Here is a 26,321-nt window from a genome sequence, read left to right as displayed (position 1 = left end):
TGAGCGAAAACATTGCCCTGTAGGTCTCTTGTATATCTTTCCCCTCTCACCCTAAACCTATGCCCTCTAGTTCCAAATGTTTCTCACTCATGTACTTACCTAAACGTTTTTTAAATGTGTAACTGTATCCAAACCCACCAGTTGCTCTGGAAACTTCATTCCACGTGTGAACCAGTCTCTGTTTAAAATAAAATTGCCTCTCATGTCTTTTTAAAATCTTCCTCCTTTTGTCTTAAAAGTACTCCCACAATCTTGAAATACTCCACCCGAGGGAAAAGACAGTTGCCATTCCCTTTATCTATCCCCCTCATGGTTTTAACCATCTCTATAAGGTCACCCCTCAACCTCCTACACTCCAGTGAAAAATGTCCCGGCCTATCCAGCCTCTCCTTATAACTTAAACCCTTGATTGTCAGAAAGTTGTTTGATACAGCAGATCATTGTAAGCCCCGAGATACAGTTTACTTTCATTCACTAAGCACTGAGGCACAAAAGCTACTTGTGTACTAACTTATAATGTCCCCTATTGACGTCCAAAATAGGCCACTAGGAAAACCTGAATTTATCAACGTCTGCAACACTGGAAATATGTAGGAGTCACACTGGTGAACAGCAAATGGTGCTCTCCAACATAAACCTAAAGCACAAAGGGAAATCGGGACTGGTATATCTGGAGAATTATACTTAATGATAAGGTCCTGGGGAGTGTTGCTGAACAAAGAGACTTTGGAGTGCAGTTTCATAGTGCCTTGAAAGTAGAGTCGCAGGTAGATAGGATAGTGAAGAAGGCATTTGGTATGCTTGCCTTTATTGGTCAGAGCATTGAGTACAGGAGTTGGGAGGTCATGTTGCGGCTGTACAGGACTTTGGTTAGACCATTTTTGGAATATTGTGTGCAGTTCTAGTCTCCCTCCTATCGGAAAGATGTTGTGAAACTTGAAAGGGTTCAGAAAAGATTTACAAGGATGTTGCCAGGGTTGGAGGATTTGGTGATAGGGCGAGGCTGAATAGGCTGGAGCTGTTTTCCCTGGAGTGTCAGAGGCTGAGGGAGGGATGACCTTATAGAGGTATAATGGAATGGGTGGGTTGCGCTTCGGCAGGTCGGTGTGGACTTGTTGGGCTGAAGGGCCTGTTTCCACACTGTAAGTAATCTAACCTATCTATAAAATCATGAGGAGCATGATTAGGATAAATAGCCAAGGTCTTTTCCCTGGGGTGGGGGAGTCCAGAATTAGACGGCATAGGGTGAGAGGGGAAAGATTTAAAAGGGACCCAAGGGGCAACTTCTTCATGCAGTGGGTGGTACACGTGTATAGAATGTGTGTATGGAATGAGCTGCCAGAGGAAGTCGTAGAGGCTGGTACAATTGCAACATTTAAAAGGCATCTGGTTAGGTGTATGAATAGGAAGAGTTTGGACCGATATGGGCCAAGTGCTGGCAAATGGGACTAGATTAATTTAGGATATCTGGTCGGCATGGACGAGTTGGATCAAAGGGTCTGTTTCCGTGCTGTACATCTCTATGGCCTTATGGCTGCATGATTGTAAAGGGATATCACAGCTGCTGACCATTCCAGTCTTTGCCTGATGCTCAAGTCACTGATTGACAAGCAGTCTAGAAGCCAAGCGAATGTCCTGGGAACATGGATTTGGATCACACCTTAGCAGTTAGTGAAATTTGAATGCAATAGAAATCTTGAATAAAATAAAACAATAGCCAAATGGCAACTATGCAACCACATTGATTATCATAAAAAAACCATCACTAATGTCCTTTAGGGAATGGAATTTGTTGTCCTTAGATGGCCTGGTTTACATGGTCCTGCATATTTCCAGTGGTGCTGCTCCTAGGCCAAATCACATATTCTTGGTGGCCTATCTTGGGATGTCAACAGGGGACATTAGGCGTTGGTACACAAATCATTTCAGTGCCTCAGTATTTGCTGAATTAAAAACTATCCACAGAGAATTGGCGTTGATTTGGACTGCACTCTGAGCAATTAGGGATGGGCAATAAACACTGCCCTAGCCAGTGACCCCCACATCCTGTGAACAAACAAAAATACTTACAGTCAGTTCTGCTATGACGTGGAAATTCTATTCTCATGCAATCCCGTGATATAAGACAATTGTGCAATAGCAGCACCAGTTAAACTAGTGGGGCCGGAATTGTGTTATAACCAATAAATAATACAGAGGAACCTCGATTGTCTGGCATTCGATTTACTGAATTTCAGATTATCTGGACAAGATCGCAAATCCCGACACTTGGCTAATTATGTTATCTGACGTTATCTTATGTTAATTATGTTATCTTAACTCCCACCCATGTGCTTCGGACAATTGAGGTTCCTCTGAACATGTTTTAAAAGTTCGCACTTTAGAAATGGTGCCCCAATTCAACACTCGCGTTACAGTGAATTCGCATTAACGAATCGTGCATTATGGCAGAGAGACCTACAACGAGATTGACAAATGCACAACGGAACAGGAACTCTTTGTAGTTCACAGTTGACTGGCCATGGGACCACTCGTCACAGAAACTTTTGCCAGTCACTTTGCGGCAGGAAAATGCCCTCCGCCCCTGCTCCGGATCCTCATGACCCCTTCCACCCACTTAGCAACTCAAGAGCAGGCTGCTAAAATAAGGCTGAATCCTTTAACATGTGTACTTTGTCCAACAATTATACAATTGGCCTCACACATACCAATACCAATCTGATGAAATGCAAACCACAAACCACAGGCTGAACAGTCTGGGGCTTTTCTTCACTGGAGCATCAGGGGCTGGGGGGGAGACCTCGTGGAGGTTTATAACATCATGAGGGGCATGGATACGGTAAATTGACAAGGTTGCTTCACGCAGGGTACAGGGAATCCAAACTAAAGGGCATAGGTTGAATGTGAGAGGGGAAGGATTTAAAAGGAACTTTTTCACACCGAGGATGGTGTTTATATGGAATGAGTGCCAGAGCAAGTCGTAGAGGCTGGTATAATTATATTTAAAAGGCACCTGGATGGTATATGAATAGGAAGGGTTTAGAGAGATATGGGGCAAGTGCTGACAAGTGGGACTAGATCAGTTTAGATTATCTGGACGGCATGGGTGAGTTGGACTGAAGGGTCAGTTTCTGTGCTGTACATCTCTATGACTCTATTAACTGTCTCCCTCTTCACCAAAGTTGCCTGATGTGCTCAGTACTTCCACTGGTTTTACAATATTCCAAACTGGCAATGTTTGCAGCATTTTGTTTTAGCCCAGAATACGGCATGCCCTTTAAATGATGCTGCGTGAGGAGTACAATGGTAAATTCCGCCCACATAACAGAATGAAACCACTTACTCTGCTGAGTGGTAGTTTCACGATGTGAGACCTGTTGCTGGAGATAATCCTAGAAAATAAACACAGAACATTGCATTATTAAGTTCCATTTAGTTCTCCACCCTACCATGCCCCTGACAAATTCCTCCTTCATCCATCCCAATATCTGAAAGGAATAGGATTCATGATTGATTGTCAGAAATGATCTGTTGAAAACCGTGTTGTCATTGCGAAGAGTAGGGTTACACATCCTTACTGATAATTCTGTCCCCTGCAATGGGTCTCAGTCCTTTTTCTGAGGAAAAAAAAATGTCATTTATATGGAGTCATCTTGGTCTCAGGATGCTCCAATGTGCCTGAACCCCACAATGGAGGTGTAGATGCTATTGGCCAATTCATTTCTCAACTTAAAGTATCTTTGTCTAATGTTGCAATTCCACTGAAAGACACATAAAGCAGTCAAAATGACAATGGGAAGGGGTCAAAACTAACTGAGTTATGAGATGATGTGGTGTTCGAGGTTTGGTCAGCTGACTAGTCTGTAGGAACCTTGTACATAAACTGTCAAAATTACAGAAGCTGAGGAGGTGGGGGCTCTAAGGATAAATTGGGCTACTCGAGACCAAATTCAAATCCTTTACCACCAACCAGAAGCAGCACAATCAGTGTCCAGAGGTGGAGGGTTGTTTTTTTGGACTGGTGGCCTATGACCAGCCGTGTTCCACAGGGATTGGTACTGGGTCCACTTTTGTTTGTCATTTAAATAAATGATTTAAGGGAGAACAAGGCAAGCATGGTAAGCAAGTTTTCCAGATGAAACCAAAGTTGATGGTATTGTGACAGTGAAGAATGTATCTAGGACAAAGAGATCTTGATCAATTGGGTCAATGGGCTGAGGAGAGGCAGAAGGAGTTTAATTTGGATAAGTGTGAGGCATTGCATTTTATTGAAACAAACAAGGGCAGGACTTATACAATTAATGGTAGGGGATTGGGTGGCTTTGTAGAACACAGAGACCTAAGGGGTACAGATAATTAATTCTTCGAAATTTGGGCAGCACACTGGCTCAGTGGTTAGCACTGTTCGATTCCAGCCTCAGGCAACTGTCTGCATTGGCTTCCTCTGGGTGCTCCGGTTTCCTCCCACAATCCAAAGATGTGCAGGTCAGGTGAATTGGCCATGCTAACTTGCCCATAGTGATAGGTGCATTAGTAGGGAGTAGGTGAGTGGGTCTGGATGGGTTACTCTTCAGAGGGTCAGTTTGGGCTTGTTGGGCCGACGTGCCTGTTTCCGCACTGTAGGGAATCTAATCTAAATTTGCTTGTCAGGTAGACAGTGTGGTTAAGAAGGCATTTACCACACTTGCCTCCATTGCTCAGACGTTTGCATTGGGACATCATGTTGAGTTTGTACAGGTGTTGGTGAGGCCCCTTTTGGAGTACGTGTGCAGCTTTGGTTGCGTTGTTATAGGAAGGACATTATTAAACTGGACAGGGTTCAGAAAAGAATTACCAGCAAGTTGCCAAGAATTGAGGGTTTGAGTTACAAAAATGGGCAGGATTGCCTGGGACTTTTTTCACTGGAGCGTAGGAGATTGAGAGGTCACCTTACAGAAATTCATAAAACCAGGAGGGGCACAGATAAGCTGAACATCTGAGGTCTTTTTCCATAACGTGAGGGAGTTCAAAACTAGGGGACATATTTTTAAGGTGAGAGGAGAAAGGTTGAAAAAAGATGTGAGGGGCAACATTTTTACCCAGTGAGTGGATGGCACGTCGAATGAACTGCCAGAGTAAGTGATGGATGCAGGCACTGTTACAACATTTAAAAGACATTCAGATAAGTGCTTGAATAGGAAACATTCGGAGGTAAATGGTTCAGATACACGCAGGCAGGACTAGTTTAGTTTGGGAACACGGTCGATATGGACTAGCTGGGCCGAAGGGTCTGTGTCCACGCGCTATGACTGTATGACTGCCATTAGATGTCATGCACTGCAGCAGACAGTCATGCTCCCAGAATGGAGTATGAAGATTAATTGTCCTATTTGGTGTTCAAAAGGAGATTGGCAATCATAGGGAAACACTGGCCAGCAGCTTGGATGGTCACAGTACCCAAATTTCCTCTTTAAGCAGCTTATCTGGCCTGTGACCCCTCCCCCCATACCCGCTTCCCCCCCAACCCCCCCACATTCTGCTCACTAACCTGTGTTACTGGCACCCTCTTAAGTAGCACCTCATGTTAAAGTTCTCAACCTTGCGTTTGAATCCCTCTATGGCGTCATTATTCTGCAGTGATTGGAACCAATGGGATCTTATTGACTACGAGGTCCTTGATTGGCACAGCCTAACCACCCCAATCAGGAAAGCCCTGGCTGACTAACATAACCAGGAGAATGGTTTAGAATCTCCTCAGTTCGGGGGACTGACTCTGAGCTAGCTGGTCACAGCCAGTGTACTGTGCAGAAGTAACTAAAGGGTGATTTGGTGATGGATACTGGCCTCTGTGCAGCTATTCCCTATCAACTCTTTGAGACCTCTGCAATCCTCCAATGGTGGCCTCTTGCGCATTCCACTTCATGACTGTTCCACGACTGGTGACTGTGATTGAGTCCCCAGCCCTTAAACACTGGGATTACCTCCCTAGCCCTCTCTTTGCTTTCCCAATCCATAGCTCTTCCTGAAAGGTATCTCTTTGACCAATCTCTTGCTCAGCTGACTTTATACCTTCAGAGGTTGTTTGGTATAATGCTTGTTCAATAATGCTCCAGTGAAGCACCTTTGGACATCTCAGTCATTTATAGATGCTATGTAAATAGAAGTTGTTGTTGTAAATGGATGGGAAATGATGTTGTGGTGTCCGGCTACTCTTTACTGCAATCACTGATTATCGAAAGTTATCATTATCGCCACTGTATTACTATTTTGTGATTATCATTGTTTAAAGATCATGTGAGATGTTCCAATCAGATAAATTTCAGTACAAATATCATTACCATAAAAGGGAGGTAATGGTGTTCTCACTGGGTGGTTAATCCAGAGACCCAAGTAATGTTTTGGGAACCCAGGTTTGAGTCCCACCACATCAGATGGTGAAACTTGAATTCAATCAAAACAAAATCTGGAATTAAGTGTCTCTCATGAATCAATTGTTGGAAAAACCCATCTTGTTCACTAATACCCTTTCAGGAAGGAAACTGCCATCCTTACCTAGTCTGGTCTACATGTGACTCCAGACCCACTGCAATGACTGCCCTCTGGGCAATTAGAGCTGGGCAATAAATGATGGTCTATCCAGTGATGCCATTATCCCATGAATGAATATAAAATAAAATCACAGTTCACCCACCCCAGCTAAAAACTCGGCTGGGGGATGACCCCACGTTCGTTGCCCTGTAGCATGTTTCACACCAGGCACCAGGCTTTAAAGCAAGACTGTAACCCTTTCTCAGCAGGAAGTCCTGGCTGAGAGAGCTGCTGGCCAATCAGAAGGCGAGAAGCATAACTGTAACTCATCATATAACTGGATACATTTCCCTTTCATTTATCTTGGAATTATTATGTCTGGCAAGCACATTGATTCAGGCTTGTTGTCTTCACTTATCTCCCCATTCACAAATGGATGGCATCTTTTCTATCCCAAACGATGCTTGCTAAGTAAGACAAGGTCACAGTGTCTGCCATATCAAAAAACACACACACACACACACACACATACACCATGCACGTGCACACACAAACACACACTACACTGAAGTACCATTGTAGCAATGGGTGAGCCAGTGGATCCAACTTGTCCATTTGTTTCTTGATCTCCAGGTACGACCCCTAGAAGAGACATGACAAGTTGTTAACCTTACAGGGAAACAATGCACTTTATCCTCAATGTCAGAAGGAAGTCAAGTCAGGAATTCAGATTCTGGATTAGTGGTGCTGAAAAAGCATAGCAGTTCAGGCAGCATCCGAGGAGCAGGAAAATCGACGTTTCGGTTAAAAGCCCTTCATCAGGAATACTTTTGCCCGAAACATCGATTTCACTGCACCTCGGATGCTGCCTGAACTGCTGTACTTTTCCAGCACCATTAATCCATAATCTGGTTTCCAGCATCCACGGTCATTGTTTTTACCAAGTCAGGAATTCAGAAGAGAGATGAGAATGGCAAACCCTCCCCAGTGCATCCATTAAAATCCAACCTACATTCTTCCGACATGCTATGCAGCTTTTTAAAGACTGCCTTTCACATTTTGCCTCCACTCTTATGGACTCCCTTACCAGTCCTAAATATATCTTTTGCAATTTTAATTCTCTATCCCCATGTCCTGAAGTACCTTGAATTAATGCCCCATTAGGATCCTGTTCCATTTAGTAACTTAGGAATTGCTAAGGTAACCTACAAGTCATATCCTTTTGGTGTTGGGAAGTCCAAGTCTCCAGTGGCTCCATGTAAGTTAGTGGCTACATGCTAGGGCTCAGCCTTGTGTCTCCATTTTGCCCCATCCCGTGAATGAATATAAAATTCATGGGTGTGAATATTCATTGTGTACATCAATAACTAAAATTAGCCTCAAACATTAAGGTGCAGCTCAGTGGAATAAAATTCAGAATAATCTGTTTCCTGCTGTGCAGATGAAGCAAAAGATTACAGATAAAAAGGCCAAGCACAACCATTTATGTGTGACTTGCATATGTCCCATCACCACGTGAGCATTTTTAAAATCCCTCTTAAGAAAAGTGTTAAAGAGAACCCCAACGCATTCTATTCTTAGATTTAAAACAAGAGGATAATTAGGAAGGAAGTGGGACCACTCAAGCATAAAGGAGCGTACTTGCGATTGGAGGTAGAGATCCTAAATAAGTATTTTGTGTTGGTATTCACCCAGGAGAAGGATATGGGGTTTAGTGAAATTTGTGTGGAGCATGCTAATATGCTAAGGCATTTTGACATCAAGAAATACATGGTATTGGGTCTCATGAAGAGCATTAAGATGGGTATGTCCACAGGGCCAGATGGCATCTACCTCAGGTTATTGAGAGAGGCAAGAGAGAAGACTGCTGGTGCCTTGACCAAGATCTTTGTATCCTCAATAGCTACTGGAGAGGTCCCAGAGGACTGGTGAGTAGCTAAGTTTGTTCCTCTGTTCAAGAAGGAAAATAGGGATAATCCAGGAAAGTACAGAATGGTGAGTTTCACACCCGTGGTTGGGAAGCTATTGGAGATAATTCTTCAGGATAGGATGTACGCGCATTTGGAAAAGTATGGCCTAATCAGGGACAGTCAGCATGTGGAGGCCAGGTCATGTCTTGAATTTTTCGAGGAGGTGATGAAAATGATCGGTGAGGGTAGAGCAACGAATGTGGTCAATGTGGATTTTAGTGAGACTTTCGACCAGGTCCCTCATGGTAGGCTCATCCAGAATATTGAGATGCATGGGATCCATAGTGACTTGGCTGCATGGATTCAGAATTGGTTTGCCCATAGAAGGCAGAAGGTGGTGGTGGAAGGGGTACTTCAGGCTGGAGAACCATGACTAGTGTTATTCCACTGGGATCTGTCCTGGGACCTCTGCTGTTTGTGATATATGCAAACGACTTGGATGAAAATGTGGGTTAATGGGCTAGTAAATTTGCAGACAATATAAAGATAGGTAGAGTTATGAACAGAGTAGAAGGTTATCAAAGATGCAGGAGGATATAGCTCAGTTGCAGATATAGGTGGATAAATGGCAGATAGAGGTTAATCCCAGTAAGTGTGAGGTGCTGCACTTTGGGAGATCAAATATTAAGTAAAAGTATACCGTTACTGACAGGACCCTAAACAGCATTGACGTACAGAGGGTTCTTGGGGCTCAAGTCCATAGCTCCCTGAAAATGGCCATGTAAGTAGATAGGATGGTAAAGAAGGCATGTGGCATGCTTGCCTTTATTGATCGGGGAATTGAGTACAAGAGTCAGGATGTCATGTTGCAGCTTTATAAGACTTTGGTTAGGCCATACTTAGCATATTGCATTCATTCCTTGTCACCAGATTACAGGAAGGATGTGGAGGCTGTGGGGAGGTGCAGGAGACGTTTAGCACAATGCTACCTGGATTAGAGGGCATGAGTTATAAGGAGAGGCTGGAAAAACTCAGGTTGTTTTCTCTGGAGCAGCGGATGCTGAGGGGACACTTGAAAGGAATCTATAAAATTACGAGGTGTATAAATAGGGTTGACGATCAGAATCTTTTTCCCAGAGTTGAAGTGTCTAAAACTAGGGGGCATACATTTCAGATGAGAGGGGGAAGTTCAATGGTGATGTGAGGGGCAAGTTTTCTACAGAGAGTGGTAGGAGTGTGGAATGCGCTGGTGGAGGCAGTTGGTGGTGGAGGCAGATATGACAGGAGTATTGAAGGGATTTTTAGATAAGCACATGAATATACAAGGAATGGAGGGATATGGAGCAAGGGCAGGCAGAAGGGATTAGTTTAATTCGGCATTATGTTTAGCATAACATCATGGGCCATGGGGCTCATTCCTGTGTTGTACTATTCTATGTAATAGGATGTGGCAATAAGGAGTAGACCATTTCATTTCATTCAAATTTCTACACAAAATAACATAAGGCTTGCATGATTGGATATTTTCCTGACCACTAGATGTCTCAATGTACTTTCTAGCCAATGAAGCACTTTTATTCGAAATGTAGGCACTGTTGTAATGTGGGGAATAATGCATGAAAGATAAGGGACGAAATTGGAAGGTAATTTGCACTCAGCAACCTCCTACAGACAGTAATGTGACAGTGACCAGATAATCTGGCTTTTGTTTGCAATGCTGATTGAGGGTATTGCCCAGGATACCAAAGATAACTCCCCCACTCTTCTTCAAGACAAGGGCAAATGGGACCTTTCACATCCACCAGAGCAGGCAGGAAGGGTCTTGGCTTGCCTAAGCCTCAGAACAATGCAATACTCACTCAGTACTACACTGAAGTGCTAGCTTTGACTTCCGTGATTAAGTCTGGGAGCAGGGCTCAAATCGTGAGTCTTGTAAAGAGAAATTAGGAGCAGGAGTAGGCCATTCGACCCTTCAAGCCTGCTCTCCCATACAACGTGATCATAGCAGATCATTCAACTCAGTCGGATGATCTGTTCCACATTCTCCTCATACCCTTTGACCCCCTCCAGCCCTTAGAACCACATCTAAACCCTTCTTGGAAACATTCAGTAATTTAGTCTCAACTGCTTTCTAAAGAAGGGTCACCTCCTGATGCTGCCTGGCTTGCTGTGTTCTTCCAGCCTCCTACTTGTCCCTTGGATTCCAGCACCTGCTTTTTTTTTTGTCTCAACTGCATTCTGTGGCAGAGAATTCCACAGTCTCCCCATTTCTCTGGGTGAAGAAATTTCACCTCATCTCAGTCCTAAATGGCCTGCCCGGTGTTCATGGATGGTATTTCTGGGCATCCTGGCTACATCCTTCCTGCACTTACTCTGCCCAGTCCTGATAGAATTTTATCGGCTTCTATAAGATAGCTCATCATTCTTCTGAACTCCAGTGAATAAAACCATTACTGATCTGCTTCCTATTTCCATCCTGCCATCCCAGGAATCAGACTGGCAAAGCAGTCAATGCAAGTGTATCTCTATCCATTGTGGTTAAGTTGGTACCTTTCTTGCACTTAGAAGGGACATTGCTGTAATGGTAATGCCATAGGGTAGTAATCCAGAGGCCAGGTTAATGCTCACAAGAGATGGGTTCAAATCAATTGAGAATTGAAGGCTGGTTTCAGTGATGGTGACCATGGAACTAGCATCAATTGTCGTAAAAACTTATCTCATCCACCACAATCCTTTAGGGAAGGAAATCTGCCATCCAGCCCAGGTCTGGCCTCCTTGTGACTCTATACAGCAATGTGGGTGACTCTTAATTGAACTTTGAAATGCGCGAGAGATACACAGTATGAAAGAAGAAGATTAAGAAACTCCCATCTCTGACTCAGCAGGCAATAGAATTCGGTTGCGGTCCTGGATTAAGACTTTTGTTGTGGTACAGTGTTAAAGCAATGTGATTGAGGGCATGTGTGTGTACCTGCTCAGTATGAAAGACGAACAGGGACATGTCCTCAACTGATATCACCATAAATGAGTCCTTCATCACTGCCTGTGGGACCTGGTGCGCTTTCTATATAAGGTAATGTTTCTTTACATAAATCACAGCATTTCGAAGAGTTGTATTTTAGGATTTGTAAATTTCTATGTATATACAGCTCCTTTCTTATGCTTTCAATTTTTTCTGCATATACATGTGCTTTAAGTGTGGGGAAGACAGATGTAAATTGAAGCATACAAGAGGGCATTAGATGAGTATTTGGATAAAAGTAATTGCTGCCTCAAAACGTCAGGGACCTGGGTTCGATTCCAGCCTCAGGCACCTGTCTGTGTGGAGTTTGCACATTCTCTCCGTGTCTGCGTGGGTTTCTTCCGGGTGCTCTGGTTTCCTCTCACAGTCCAAAGCTGTGCAGGTCAGGTGGATTGGCCGAGAGAAATTGCCTGTATTGTCCAGAGATAGTCAAGCGAGGTGGGAAATGCAGGGTTACACGGATAGGGTGGAGGAGTGGGTCTGAGTGGGATGCTCTTTGGATGGTCGGTTTGGACCAAATGGCCTGCTTCCATACCATTAATCCATGGCAGTACAGACTCAATGTGTCAAAGGACCTCTTCTGTACCATACAGTTCTGTAAAGGATGCAGGTAGTATGAACCAAAGGACATTTGTCTGTTCTGTAAGACTGCTGTGATCCTGTGAAGTACAATCACATCATTTACTTTCATGCTAAACAAAATTGGTCCTCTCTTATTGGACATTTATAGAGGCTGCTGGCAAACCTTTTGGTGTGAAAGGACCCACTTTCCCTCGGCACACCTTCGCTAGTCAGCAGGCATTGGGTTGAGATCCAGGAAACCAGTGTTTGAGGGGTTTCTCTTCATCATTTGCATGAAGTAAACTGGGAGAAACTAGTAAATGTTGGCATTGAAATACTGAAATAAAAGATTGTTTTTAAATGGCTTAGGGTGGAATCTTTCCAGCCCCTGAATGAATCACAGAATTCCTACAATATGGAAGGAAGCCATTTGGCCCATCGAGTTGCACCGACCCTCTGAAGAACATCTCACCCAAGCCCCCTACTCTATTCCTGTCACCCCACATTTACCATGGCTGACCCACCTAGCTTGCACAACCCCGGATACTATGGGCAACTTAGCATGGCCAGTCCACTTAACCTGTGCAGCTTTGGACTGTGGGAGGAACACCTGAAAGAAGCTCTACACAGTCACCAAAAGCAGGAATCAAACCTGGGTCCCTGGCACCGTGAGGCAGCAGTGCTAACCACTGAGCCACCAATGGTGCAGGCATCGGTAAGAAAATTGGGAGATTGGCCAAGCCTCCCACCATCGAGAGTAAGAAGTTCCATTTTCCAACCAAGCGTTAACCCAGTAAGGTGCAATTCTCATCAATGAGCAGAGAGAGGCATGGTCTTACGTCCATCAACATCTTCACCATTAGGCAGCTTCCCATTATCCCAAATGCTGAATAAAAACTGAATGGAGACAAGTTCCCAACATCAAAGTAATGCAGCGAGATAACCTGGTGACTCCAGCTCACCACTCACTCCTCTGAAACACCCATGAGGCACCATCATCTCGGGGCACTTTCCAGGAGTAGGGGCCATATGCGCCACACCCAGCAGGGCCAAGTGACGAAGCAGGGGTGCAAATTGCCCTTGGGCTGATGGCCTGGACAAACAAAACAAGCTGTGAAGGGCAGCTGTGGACTGCCATCGCTTGGCCAACTTGGCCGTAAAGATGGCGCAGTGATCAGTGAGGGCCTGGCAATACTGCCACCTGTGGAGAGAGGAAGAACAGCAGGGACATGGTGTACAGTCAACGCGACAAGTTTGGGAAAACTGTGCAAGAGACCACAGTTATTAGGACTAGTTATATTCCCCTTCTATTTACAGTCAGAGGACCGAGTTTCAGGTTTCCCCATTACTCTCTCATCAGTACTTGACTGACAAGGGATGCAGAAAGATGCATAAAGTTGGCTACTACACACTTCATGTCTCACAGCAACTCTTTGTTTTCTTGTCTGCTATTTTAACGCTTCTCATTGCTTCACAGGTTTTGTTCCTCCTCCTTCACTTATTTAATTTGACAGTGTCTGCTTCTTCTGTAGAGCTGTTAAAAGCTGCAGATGTCTGCCTCAATTTTGCTAACAATCATTCAAGTCGACCTTTAACCAAGATTCAAGCATTTCCAGATATTGTAAATCTCAGGTGTGTGGGTGTTTCCTGACAGCGATATGTCTTACTCTGTCTCTCAGGCAAGAGGCAAGTAAAGCTTCATAAAAAGCTTAGTTTTCAAAGAGTCCCCTTCATGAAGTTCATTCAAATCAACTGAAACACCTTCAGATATGCAGGTAATGGGGCAGTACTGTGTAATTTACTTAAAATGCATGTTCTCAGAGGATTTTACTGAACAAGATCTTGGAGTGGACGTTCATAGTTCCTAGAAAGGGGAGCCGCAGGTAGAGAGGGTAGTGAAGAAGGCGTTTGGTATGCTTGCCTTTCTTGGTCAATGCATTGTGTATAGGAGGTCATGTTGCGGCTCTAACATTGGGTAGGCCACTTTTGAATTACTGTGTTCAATTCTGGTCTCCCTGCTACAGGAACGATGTTGCTAAGCTTGAAAAGGTTCCGAAAAGATTGACAAGAATGTTGCCAGGGTTGGAGGGTTTGAGATATAGGGAAAGGCTGAATAGACTGGGACTATTTTCCCTGGACAGTGGAATGCTGAGGCATGACCTTATAAAATCATCATTATAAAAGCATCGACAGGGTGAATAGCCAAGATTTTCTTTTCCAAAGGTAGGGGGAGTTTGAAGTGAGAGGGGCAAGATTTAAAAAGGACCTAAGGAGCAACTTCTTCAGGCAGAAGGTGGTGTTTGTATGGAATGAGCTGCCAGAGGAAGTGGTGGAGGCTGGTACAAATACAACATTTAAAAGGCATTTGGATGGTATATGAATAGGAAAAGTTTTGATGGATGTGGAGCAAATGCTGGCAAATCAGATTAGATTAATGTAGAATATCTAGTCAGCCAAATCCAGCAAAATACTCATCAAATAAATAAATCAGTCCTGATTGACAGTCAATTTGGAGCTGAATTTTTTTTGTTTCCTGAATTTTGTATTAACAAAGGGCCCACAAATCTGGTAATTGGAGGTTATTCAGCAAACTAACAACAAAAATGTTCTTGTATTAGTTTGGAAGTCTGCAGGCAGAGCTAATGGTTTGTAGTGATTACATAATAAAAATCATGATATCATTACATGAGAATTAAGTAATTTGTAACCAGTGATTTTGGGAGCATTATTTTACTCAGAAGTTTGTGAACCTTTGCGATTCTGTGTCACTGAGGGCTGTGGAGACTCCGTCTTTGAGTATGTTTAAGATGGAGATTAATAGATTTTGGTACAGAGGTGTGTGCACAGCTATTGGGATGGGGTGATTAAAAGGCACTGAAGTGTTTTATTGACCATGGTCATACAGAATGGCAGGGCAGCCTCGAGGCTGAATGGACTACACCTGCTCCTATATACCTGTCGTTTTGGAAACCATAGGCTTTTCATTAACATTGGTTTCACTCACAGCTTGGATTGTTTTTAAATTGGATGGCAAGTCTGAAATTAAGTTGAAATGTTTAGTTGTTCTTGGAACAATCAATACCATACATTCTCTTCTTGGTAAAATCTCGACCTGCCAATCAAGCAAGCCACTTTGGCCTGGATGGTGCTGAGCTTCTTGAATATTGTTGGAGCTGTGCCCATCCAGGCAAGTGGGGAATATTCCAACATACTCTTGACTTGCGCTTTGCAGATGGTGGACAGGCTTTGGGGCAATCAAGAGGTGAATTACCCACTGAGAGTTTTTGGATCTTTCTTGAACAGTGATGCCCAGAATCCCCATTGGAATAAAGATATTGGTGAGAAGATCATTTATGGCCCGTCCCTAATTACCCTTGAGTTAAGCAACTTGTTAGGCAACTTTAGAGGACAGTTAAAAGTTGACTACAATGCATGGGAACAGTGCATGGGAACGTTGCTAGGGAACAAAGCTGAAGTAGTTATGATGTCATTGGGTTAACAATACAAAGGCTGAAGCTATTGCTCTGGGAATGTAGGTTCAAACCTGACCACAACAAATGATGAAATTTAAATTCAATTAATAGCTATTAAAAGTGGCACAGTGGCTCAGTGGTTAACACTGTTGCCTCATAGTACCAGGGATTTGGGTTCAATTCCAGCCTTAGGCAACTGTCTGTGAGGAGTATACACATTCTCCCTGTGTCTGCGTGGGTTTCCTCTGAGTGCTTCTGTTATTTCTGATAGTACATAGATGTGCAGGTTAGGTGGATTGGCCATGCTAAGTTACCCCATAGCATCCAGGGATGTATAGGCATGGGAGATATAGGGTTATGGGACAGGGGGATGCTCTTTGGAAGGTCAATGTGGACTTGATGGGCCAAATAGCCTACTTCCAAGCTATAGCGATTCCGTGATTATTTGAAAACTAGTCTCAGTAATGATACCCATGAAACTCTCACTGATTTTTGATGTAACCCATCTGGTTTGCTAATGTCCTTTAGGGTTGGAAATCAGCCATCCTTACCTGATCAGGCCCACATGCAATTCCAGATCCACAGGCATTGTAGTCAACCTTGAACTGTCCTCCAAAGTTGCCTAACAAGTTGCTTAACTCAAGGGTAATTAGGGATGGACCATAAATGATCTTCTCACCAATATCTTTATTCCAATGGGGATTCAGGGCATCACTGTTCAAGAGAGATCCAAAAACCCTCAGCGGGTAATTCACCTCTTGATTGCCTGTCCACCATCTGCAAAGCGCAAGTCAAGAGTATGTTGGAATATTCCCCACTTGCCTGGATGGGCACAGCTCCAACAATACTCAAGAAGCTCAGCACCATCCAGGCCAAAGTGGCTTGCTTGATTGGCAGGTCGAGATTTTACCAAGAAGAGAATGAATGGTATTGATTGTTCCAAAAACAACTAAACATTTCAACTTAATTTCAGACTTGCCATCCAATTTAAAAACAATCCAAGCTGTGAGTGAAACCAATGTTAATGAAAAGCCTATGGTTTCCAAAGCGACAGGTATATAGGAGCAGGTGTAGTCCATTCAGCCTCGAGGCTACCCTGCCATTCTGTACGATCATGGTCAATAAAACACTTCAGTGCTTTTTAATCACCCCATCCCAATAGCTGTGCACACACCTCTGTACCAAAATCTATTAATCTCCATCTTAAACATACTCAAAGACGGAGTCTCCACAGCCCTCAGTGACACAGAATCACAAAGGTTCACAAACTTCTGAGTAAAATAATTTCTCCTCATTTCATAAGGACGAGGAGCAAGAGTAGGCAATTCAGGCCCTTGATATTGTTCCAGCATTCAATACAATCATGACTTATCTCATCTTGGTCTCAACTCCACTCTCCTGCCCACCTTCCATGCCCTTGAACCCATTACTCACTAAAATTCTGTCTATCTCCCACTTAAATTGTCTCTGGGTAGTAAAAGCCACTGTTTCAAAGCCCTTTAAAAGAAATAGTTTCTTGTCATCTCAGTTTTAAATCTGCCACTCTCAGTCGAAAATGATGACCTCTTGTTCTAGATTGCTCCACAAGGGTTAACACCCACGCCATGCTACTTTGTCAATCTGTACATCTCCTTTTGCAGCCTGTACACCTCCATCCAAATCTCCACTCATCCTTCTGAACGTTCGCGAGTATTAGCCTCAACTGCACATTCCCTCCTCAGAAGACAAGCCTTTTACCTCAGGAATTTAATCTTTGGACAAATTGGAATCTCATATCTCAGAGTCATCACCTTTACTTTTAAACTGCAGCCCTTGCCTTGAGACTGCCCAACCAGGGGTGACATCTTATCTACATCAACCATGTCTATAGCTTTAAATATTTTGTGGGTTTCAATGATTATAGCTCTAATCCACATTAAAGATCTGTCCCATTGAGTAGTAGAGGATCCATTTTCATTGTGTTGCATTTCATTTGGTAAATATCTAATACTTGCAAGGAAGAAATTATAACAAGATAGAGCGTAGACACAGAAAATGAGCATTGTTGACCTACCTGCGTCATTTCTCTGATGGACATTACACTATCCAATGCTTTCTGTAGCCTCTCATAGTTCTTCTTCTGTAAGTGGGCAACAGGAAAATAGTGAGATATAGTTCATGGTGTGGATAACAGTGTAATTATGACAGCAATTCACAACATCTTCAAGCTGCCAACATTAACAAAGCTGAGGCCAAAATTGCCTTGGCAAAGTCTCACAGTTAAAGTCCAAGCAGTTGAGAGGTGCACATTGAAAATATAATTGATACATTAACAGGAAACATTAAGGTAGAGTTGCCCTAACGTCACCAGACCACTCTCTCAACAGAGAGAGACAACTGGTGGTGTCTTAGACTGAGAATCACCATATCTCAAAGAAGGGGAGAGATTACAAAGAAGAGCCTTTCATGGTAACCTCAGCCAGTACAGGAATTGAACCCATGCTGTTGGTATGAACTGCATTTCAATGCCAGCCATCCAATCCACTGAGCTAACCAACCCTTAAAGAAAACAAGGTTTGGAGGTCAAAGTTCAGAAAGACACATGACCTCATGAAACTCTTCACTGATCATCTCTAAACATTTAAATAATCTTATGTATAATTCTTCCAACTTATCACACTAAGTCATGGATTCACTAGAGCTTTGTCCATATTTACCGAAGGTCCAAATGAAGAAGTTATCAGCAAAAATGCCTGTTGATGGCTAAATAAAAACTCTGAAATGGTGACTTATAAACTAAACAAAGAATTAACATTAATAAAGTCACAAGTGCTCAGTTAACATTTGAACAAAGATTGGCAGTTAACTGTCAGCCATCATAAACTGGCGCATTCAACATACCAATGCCCCTATCAATTAGAGCCAATCAATCTGCAGATTCTTTTCGTATGGTGATTTCCCATTGCAGTATGGCTGTGAGTAACTGAGAGGAGAGTTTACACACAAGTACCTAGGCTGAAGAGCAGGGTTAAAAAAAATCTCTTAAATAATTGGATAAAAATGAAATAAAACAATACATTAAAATGTTTCTTTGATAATACAGCGCTTTGTCTAAAACATTCATCATTCATCAGAAGTCATAAGAAATCCAATTGTAATGGGAAATCACCATTCGAGAAGCCACTGCTGATTGGCCGGCTCTGATTGAGAGGGGCATTGTTATGTCAAAAGCACTGGTTACATGATGACTGACAATTAACTGCCAATGTTTGTTCAAATGTTAAACCAGGCAGATTTACTCATCCCCCTGAGGAATGACACAGTGAATGGTTATCACTTGATGAGTTCATCTGAAACAAGTGCAGCATGTGGTCTTGTTCTTTCTGAGTGTGAAGAATAGGGCCAGTTATATTAGTGTATCTCGGTATGTGGAGGTAAGTCATGCTGTGAACCCAACTAACAAACCTAAATTCTTAGCACACTCACAATCACGTTTAATGTTGGACACTGTGTTTTGATTTCTGCAAGCACAGGCTCGTGGGACATGGTCAGGACCCTGCTTGTTACAAACGCAAAAAGGGCTATGATTATTGTGATGATCCACCAGTCCTTCCAAATTACAAAAACTGACCCACTGGCATCACACTGAGATTGACATTCATCTACCACAGTATTTATCTGTGTGATGAGTAGTGTGTCTCTTTAGCTTGATGGTGGCATTCCTGTTAGTGACCAACATGACATAGTGTTGCTATTGCATAGCTAGCACAGAAACAGTTAGCTTTACCTGTTGTTCAATCTTTGAGATGCCTCATTCTTCCACTCTGAAGTAGATGGGCACATTTCAGGAACAAGCATGACCTTAGGCCTGCTCATTCTCTGTGGCAACACATCTGCCCATCAAAGCAGAAAGTGAGGACTGCAGATGCTAGAGATCAGAGTCGAGAGTATGGTTCCGGAAAAGCACAGCAGGTCAGGCAGCATGATGAAGGGCTTTTTGCCCAAACTGTCAATTCTCCTGCTCCTCAGATACTGCCTGATCTGTTGTGCATTTCCAACACCACACTTGCCTCTGCCCATCAAGGTCCACTTGCCAACCATACGAACACTCTTCTCATTCAGTAGTAATGTTTCCGTTTATGTTGCCTCTTCTCTCGGTGAGATGCTTTAACAAAATCTGTCTTTTTTCAGGAACGTATTAAAGTGCCATATCTTATAGTTTAATTGTACAATTTAAAGCTATGCCTTATTAAAAAGCCAACTCTTGTAAAGCCTAGAAAGGAAGAGTTAGGAGCAGGAATAGCTTTTCAAACTTGATCTGCCATCAATAAGACCATAGCCAATCAGATTGTGATCTTAACTCCACTTACTAACTTGTTACTTGTAAAACTTGCACTTGATTTAAATGTCTGTCTTTTCTTGAATACATTCAATAGTTCAGCTTGCACAGTTATCTTTGGATAGCGAATTTGAAAAATTCACAAACTTCAGAGATGAAATTCCTCCTCATCCACCATAAACATATCAGCCCACGATCAAATGGTGAAGACTGCTGCAGTGGGCTGCTCCTCAGATGCTGCCTGACCTGCTGTGCTTTTCCAGCACCGCACTTTCCACTCCTCTCAATGGGCTGCTCCTATAGCTAGTGGTCTGAATTATGACACCCCTTGTTTTTTGCACCGTACCTCCTGGTTCTAGATTCCATCAGAGGGAAACGTTCCCAGTATCTATCCTGTCATGCCCCTCAGAAACCTCCATGTTTCAACAAAATCTCCTTCCATTCTTATAAACTCAAATGAGTATTGGCTCAAATTGCTCCTCCTTCCTTCAGAATACAAGACCTTCAAACTAGGAATCAATCTGGTGAATCTTTTTTGAATTGCCTCCAGTGCCAGAGTAACCCAGTGGAGAGAATGTCTCACACAGTAACATCAAGTCTGGAAAGTCATAGCAAGACCTCCTTACGTTTATACCTCATTCTTCTTAAAACAAAGGCCAATATTCGACTTGCCATCCAAATTACCTGCTATCACTAAATTGGGTTCTATGAAAAAGGTCCTTTTTTTAAATATTTAGGCCACATGGAGGCTATGCAGAACTTTAATAAAACACTAATTAGACCTCAGCTGGAGTATTTGTACAGTTATGGGTGGCACATTAGAGTAAGGATAGGAACACACTAGAGATTTACAGGAATGGTTCCAGCTTTATCAGCTTCAGTTATGAGGATAAATTGGAGCAATTGGGATTATTATCATTGGAGAGGAGAAGATTAAGAGGAGATTTGATGGAAGATTTGAAAAACACAGGGGGTGTGGACAGAGCAGATAGGGAGAAACTGTTCCTACTCATAACAGAAGGGGGCAGCTTTGAAATAATTCGCCAAAGAAGCATATGTGATGAGGATAAAATATGTTTTCACCCAGTGAGTCGTTAGAGTCTGGGATGCACTGCTTGGAGGCAGGTTAAGTTGAGGTACTTAAGAGAATATCGGATAATGATTTGAAGAGAAACAATTTGTAAGGTTATGGGAGAAAGATTGGAGAATTACACTAAGTCATAATGCTCATTTGAACAGTCAGTGCCATTGCAATGAATGGGATGACCCTTTTCTACACTGCTTCAAACCTGTAATTAGAAACATAGAATTCCAACAGTGAGGAAGCAGGTCATTAGGTCACACCAACACATGCCCTCCACACCCACCCTATTCCTGTAACTCCCCATTAGCCCCATGGCTAGTCCACCTAGCCTGCACATCCTTGGACACTATGGGCAATTGAGCATAGCCAATCCCACCGTAACCTGCATATCTTTGGTCTGTGGGAGGAAACTAGAGCAACCAGAGGAAAACCACACACGTGGATTTGAACCTGGGTCCCTGGTGCTATAAGGGACCAGTAGTGAACCACTGAGCCACCATGCCACCCCAACATCAATCCAATAGTGGTGGGAAATAGAGAAAAACATGCTGGGTTGACAGAATGAAACAAATGATCAAAGAGATCTTTCTGGAACGGGCACAATTCTAAAGACTCCAACCTATAGCAAGAGAAGGATCAACAGAAGTGAAAAAAATGAGAAGGATTCACCCAATTGCATAGGATCAGCAGCAATTATGGGGTTCCAGCCTGGCGTTGAGCTTTTCTGTTTAGTAAGAGCTCACCTTGGGGTTGAACGCAAGGGTTTTGGGATCACTCGGGTCCACAACAGAAGGGTAAGGCTCAAAAATAATGCTCTTCCTTGGAGACTCCAGAGCAGCTCGACACATTGCGACCAATAGGTCCACCACCTAGAGTAAACAAAACCTTTGTTATTGCCTGAACTCAGCATTAAGCAAGGCATAAGGGGTGCCCCTATCCCATACTAAAGGCGATATGTAAAGAATGTAGGGTCTCAGCCTCCACCACTAACTCCAGTCACTCACCACCCACTCTGTTAAAAAACTCCCCTTTAATCTTTCTGCCACTCAGTTTGAACCTATGACCCTTGGTTTTTGAACTCTCTGCCAAGGGAAACAGGCTTCTTCTATCTACTGTATCTCTCAACCCCTCACAGCATTGTATACCTCAACCATGTCACCCCTCAGCCTTCTCTGTTCCATGGAAAATAACCCCAACCTCTCCAATCTCTCTTTGTAGCTACAATTCTCCAGTCCTGGCAACATGCCAGTAAATCGTCTTTGCACTCTCCCCAGAACAATTATTTCCTGCCTGTGATGTGATGACCAGAACTGCACACAATACTCCAATTGTGGCCTCACCATATTACCTCTACTACTTACTGGGCCACTGCTAGTAATGTACATTCCAAAATTGAGAATGGTCAAGGCCACAGCTAAGTAAAGGCAAGTTAGGAGTTACGAGGCTCGAACTATAGGGATGTGTAGCCACAAGGGCAGGTTGATAGCTTTCACCCCATTTCCCATGGCCAGCTCGCGCAATCAGACAAGTACTTTCGAGGCAGCAATTCCCTCAAAGATCACCCGCAATCCCAAAAGGCTTTGTTTTCCACTGATCCAGCATGATGAATTCCCTGCCCACTGCTGAATATATCCCTGAAGTAATATGGTGAGGCCCATGCTGGGCATTAACTGGCACCTCAGTTGGCAGTACCAGGACCCCCCAGACCTAATAAGGACAAAGGTGGGAAAACAGGAATGTCCCATCCCACCACCTCCCCACCCAATTAAATGCTGCCCCCAACTAATGTTGCTTTAGGACTACTCACTTAATTCCACATCAAATCCAAAAACACCCCAACCCCATCCATGCCAACTTCTCATAATTCTAGTATGCTTAACAAGGAAATACAATTTAAAATGAATCCTTTCAAGGCCTGAAGTCAGTTGACTCTGCAAAATGTTTCTGGCTTGGATTCCAAACCTTTCTCTTCAGTCCCACGAGCCTGGCCTTCTGTGCAGCCTCTGTAACCACCAGCCCCAAGTCAAGTTCTGAGGAGTCATAGAGTCATAGAGATGTACAGCATGGAAACAGTCCCTTCGGCCCAATCCGTCCATGCTGACCAGATATCCCAACCCAATCTAGTCCCACCTGCCAGCATCCGGCCCATATCCCTCCAAACCCTTCCTATTCATATACCCATCCAGATGTCTTTTAAATGTTGCAATTGTACTAGCCTCCACCACTTCCTCTGGCAGCTCATTCCATATACATACCACCCTCTGCGTGAAAAAGTTGCCCCTTAGATCTCTTTTATATCTTTCCCCTCTCACCCTAAACCTATGCCATCTAGTTCTGGACTCCCCACCCCCAGGGAAAAGACTTTGCTTATTTATCCTATCCATGCCCCTCATAATTTTGCAAACCTCTACAAGGTCACCCCTCAGCCTCCAACGCTCCAGGGAAAACAGCCACAGCCTGTTCAGACTCTCCCTGTAGCTCAGATCCTCCAACCCTGGCAACATCCTTGTAAATCTTTTCTGAACGCTTTCAAGTTTCACAATATCTTTCCGATAGGAAGGAGACCAGAATTGCACGCAATACTCCAACAGTGGCCTAACCAATGTCCCGTACAGCCGCAACATGACCTCCCAACTCCTGTATTTAATACTCCGACCAATAACGGAAAGCATACCAAACGCCTTCTTCACTATCCTATTTACGTGCGACTCCACTATCCAGGAGCTATGAACCTGCACTCCAAGGTCTCTTTGTTCAGCAACACTCCCGAGGACCTTACCATTAAGTGTATAAGTCCTGCTAAGATTTGCTTTCCCAAAATGCAGCACCTCTCATTTAGCTGAATTAAACTCCACCTGCCACTTCTCAGCCCATTGGCCCATTTGGTCAAGATACTGTTGTAATCTGAGGTAACCCTTTTTGCTGTCCACTACACCTCCAATTTAGGTGTCATCTGCAAACTTACTAACTGTACCTCTTATGCTCACATCCAAATCATTGATGTAAATGACAAAAAGTAGAGGGCCCAGCATCGATCCTTGTGGCACTTCACTGGTCACAGGCCTCCAGTCTGAAAAACAACCCTCCACCACGCACAAAGCCATGTTGACTATCCTGAATCAGTCCTTTCATTTCCAAATACATGTACATCCTGTCCCTCAGGATTCCCTCCAACAACTTGCCCACCACTGAGGTCATGCTCACTGGTCTATAGCTCCCTGGCTTGTCCTTACCACCCTTCTTAAACAGTGGCACCACGTTTGCCACCCTCCAGTCTTGTGGCACTGCACCTGTGACTATCGATGATACAAATATCTCAGCCAGAGGCCCAATAATCACTTCTCTAGCTTCCCACAGAGTTCTCGGGTACACCTGATCAGGTCCTGGGGATTTATCCACCTTTAACCATTTCAAAACATCCAGCACTTCCTCCTCTGTAATCTGGACATTTTACAGGATGTCACCATCTATTTCCCTACAGTCTATATCTTCCATATCCTTTTCCACAGTAAATACTGATGCAAAATATTCATTTAGTATCTCCTCCATTTTCTGTGGCTCCACACAAAGGCCGCCTTGCTGATCTTTGAGGGGCCCTACTCTCTCCCTAGTTACCCTTTTGTCCTTAATATATTTATAAAAACGCTTTGGATTCTCCTTAATTCTATTTGCCAAAGCTATCTCATGTCCCCGTTTTGCCCTCCTGATTTCCCTCTTAAGTATACTCCTACTTCCTTTATACTCTTCGAAGGATTCACTCAATCTATCCTGTCTATACTTTACATATGCTTCCTTCTTTTTCTTAATCAAACCCTCAATTTCTTTAGTCATCCAACATTCCCTATACCTACCAGCCTTTCTTTTCACCCTGACAGGAAAAAATTTCTCTGTATTCTTGCTATCTCATTTCTGAAGGCTTCCCATTTTCTAGCCATCCCTTTACCTGCGAACATCTGCCTCCAAACAGCTTTTGAAAGTTCTTGCCTAATACCGTCAAAATTGGCCTTTCTCCAATTTAGAACTTCAACTTTTAGATCTGGTCTATCCTTTTCCGTCACTATTTTAAAACGAATAGAATTATGGTCACTGGCCCCAAAGTGCTCCCCCACTGACACCTCAATCACCTGCCCTGCCTTATTTCCCAAGAGTAGGCCAAGTTTTGCACCTTCTCTAGTAGGTACATCCACATACTGAATCAGAAAATTGTCTTGTACACATTTAATAAATTCCTCTCCATCTAAACCCTTAACACTATGGCAGTCCCAGTCAATGTTTGGAAAGTTAAAATCCCCTACCATAACCACCCTATTATTCTTACAGATAGCTGAGATCTCCTTACAAGTTTGTTTCTCAACTTCCCTCTGACTATTGGGAGGTCTATAGTACAATCCCAATAAGGTGATCATCCCTTTCTTATTTCTCAGTTCCACCCAAATAACATCCCTTGATATATTTCCAGGAATATCCTCCCTTAGCACAGCTGTAATGCTATCCCTTATCAAAAATAGCACTCCCCCTCCTCTTTTGCCTCCCTTTCTATCCTTCCTGTAGCATTTGTATCCTGGAACATTCAGCTGCCAGTCCTGCCCATCCCTGAGCCATGTTTCCGTAATTGCTATGATATCTCAGTCCCATGTTCCTAATCATGCCCTGAGTTCATCTGCCTTCCCTGTTAGGCCCCTTTCATTGAAATAAATGCAGTTTAATTTATTAGTCCTACCTGGTCCCTGCCTGCCTTGACCGTTGAGTCATATTGGACTCAAAACGCTAACCCTTTTTTCTCTCTCCACGGATGCTGTCAGACCAGCTGAGTTTCTCCAGAATTCTCTGTGTTAATCATTCCACCATTGGTGGCCGCAACCTCTGTCGTCCAGGCTTCAGGAATTGTCTCCCTACACCTCTCTGCCTCCCATCTCACATTCTTCAGGTGTGACATGTAAAAGCCACATCTATGTCCAAAGGTCTTGTAATCTGATCAAATCGTTCACGTGGCTTAGTATCATACCTTGTTTTTTTTTAAATATTCCTGTGTTGCATCCTGAGATATTAAAGTCCTCAAGCAAATATGAGTTGTTGTTGTTGTTAAGTTGATTAGCTTCAGGCAAATCCTGTCTTACTTACCTCTGCTCCAGTGGCAACTTCTTCCGCTGCTCCAGACATCACTCCCAATGTGTAGAATGAGAAAACACATAGTTCCCGAGTACAAACTGCAGGCTGGGCGAGAGTGAAGTAAAGAATGAAAATTGTCAAGCCTCTGAAATTCAAGCAGCAGGTGACACAAGCATCAGGACCTCATGCACTTATATCTCAGCCAGGTTTAATGTTAGTATCCTAACACCAGGAGGTTGAGAGTTCAACTCCCACCCCAGAGACTCCCTGACAAAATCTAGGCTGACCCTCCCAATGCAGTACTGAAGGAATGCTGCACTGTTTGCCCTCTCTGAGT

At 43.4% G+C, this 26,321-nt stretch overlaps 1 protein-coding gene across 1 annotated transcript in view; it reads right to left on the bottom strand.

Annotated features, from left to right (window-relative positions):
• The window catches only part of LOC132834642 (protein mono-ADP-ribosyltransferase PARP6-like), a 174,554-nt gene that overhangs the window by 23,831 nt on the left and 124,402 nt on the right, over positions 1 to 26,321 (bottom strand). The window contains exons 14-18 of the mRNA XM_060853543.1: positions 25,997 to 26,089; positions 21,619 to 21,744; positions 17,527 to 17,592; positions 7,082 to 7,149; positions 3,344 to 3,392 (exon numbers count right to left, since the gene is read on the bottom strand). Coding sequence (XP_060709526.1) covers positions 3,344 to 3,392; positions 7,082 to 7,149; positions 17,527 to 17,592; positions 21,619 to 21,744; positions 25,997 to 26,089 — 402 coding nt within the window. The remainder of the gene's footprint in view (positions 1 to 3,343; positions 3,393 to 7,081; positions 7,150 to 17,526; positions 17,593 to 21,618; positions 21,745 to 25,996; positions 26,090 to 26,321) is intronic.

The sequence above is a fragment of the Hemiscyllium ocellatum genome, chromosome 42, assembly GCF_020745735.1.
Source record: "Hemiscyllium ocellatum isolate sHemOce1 chromosome 42, sHemOce1.pat.X.cur, whole genome shotgun sequence".
Classification (NCBI taxonomy): Eukaryota; Metazoa; Chordata; class Chondrichthyes; order Orectolobiformes; family Hemiscylliidae; genus Hemiscyllium; species Hemiscyllium ocellatum.
The sequence above is the reverse complement of the archived record's forward strand: the minus strand, read 5'-3'. Positions and strand labels throughout refer to the sequence as shown.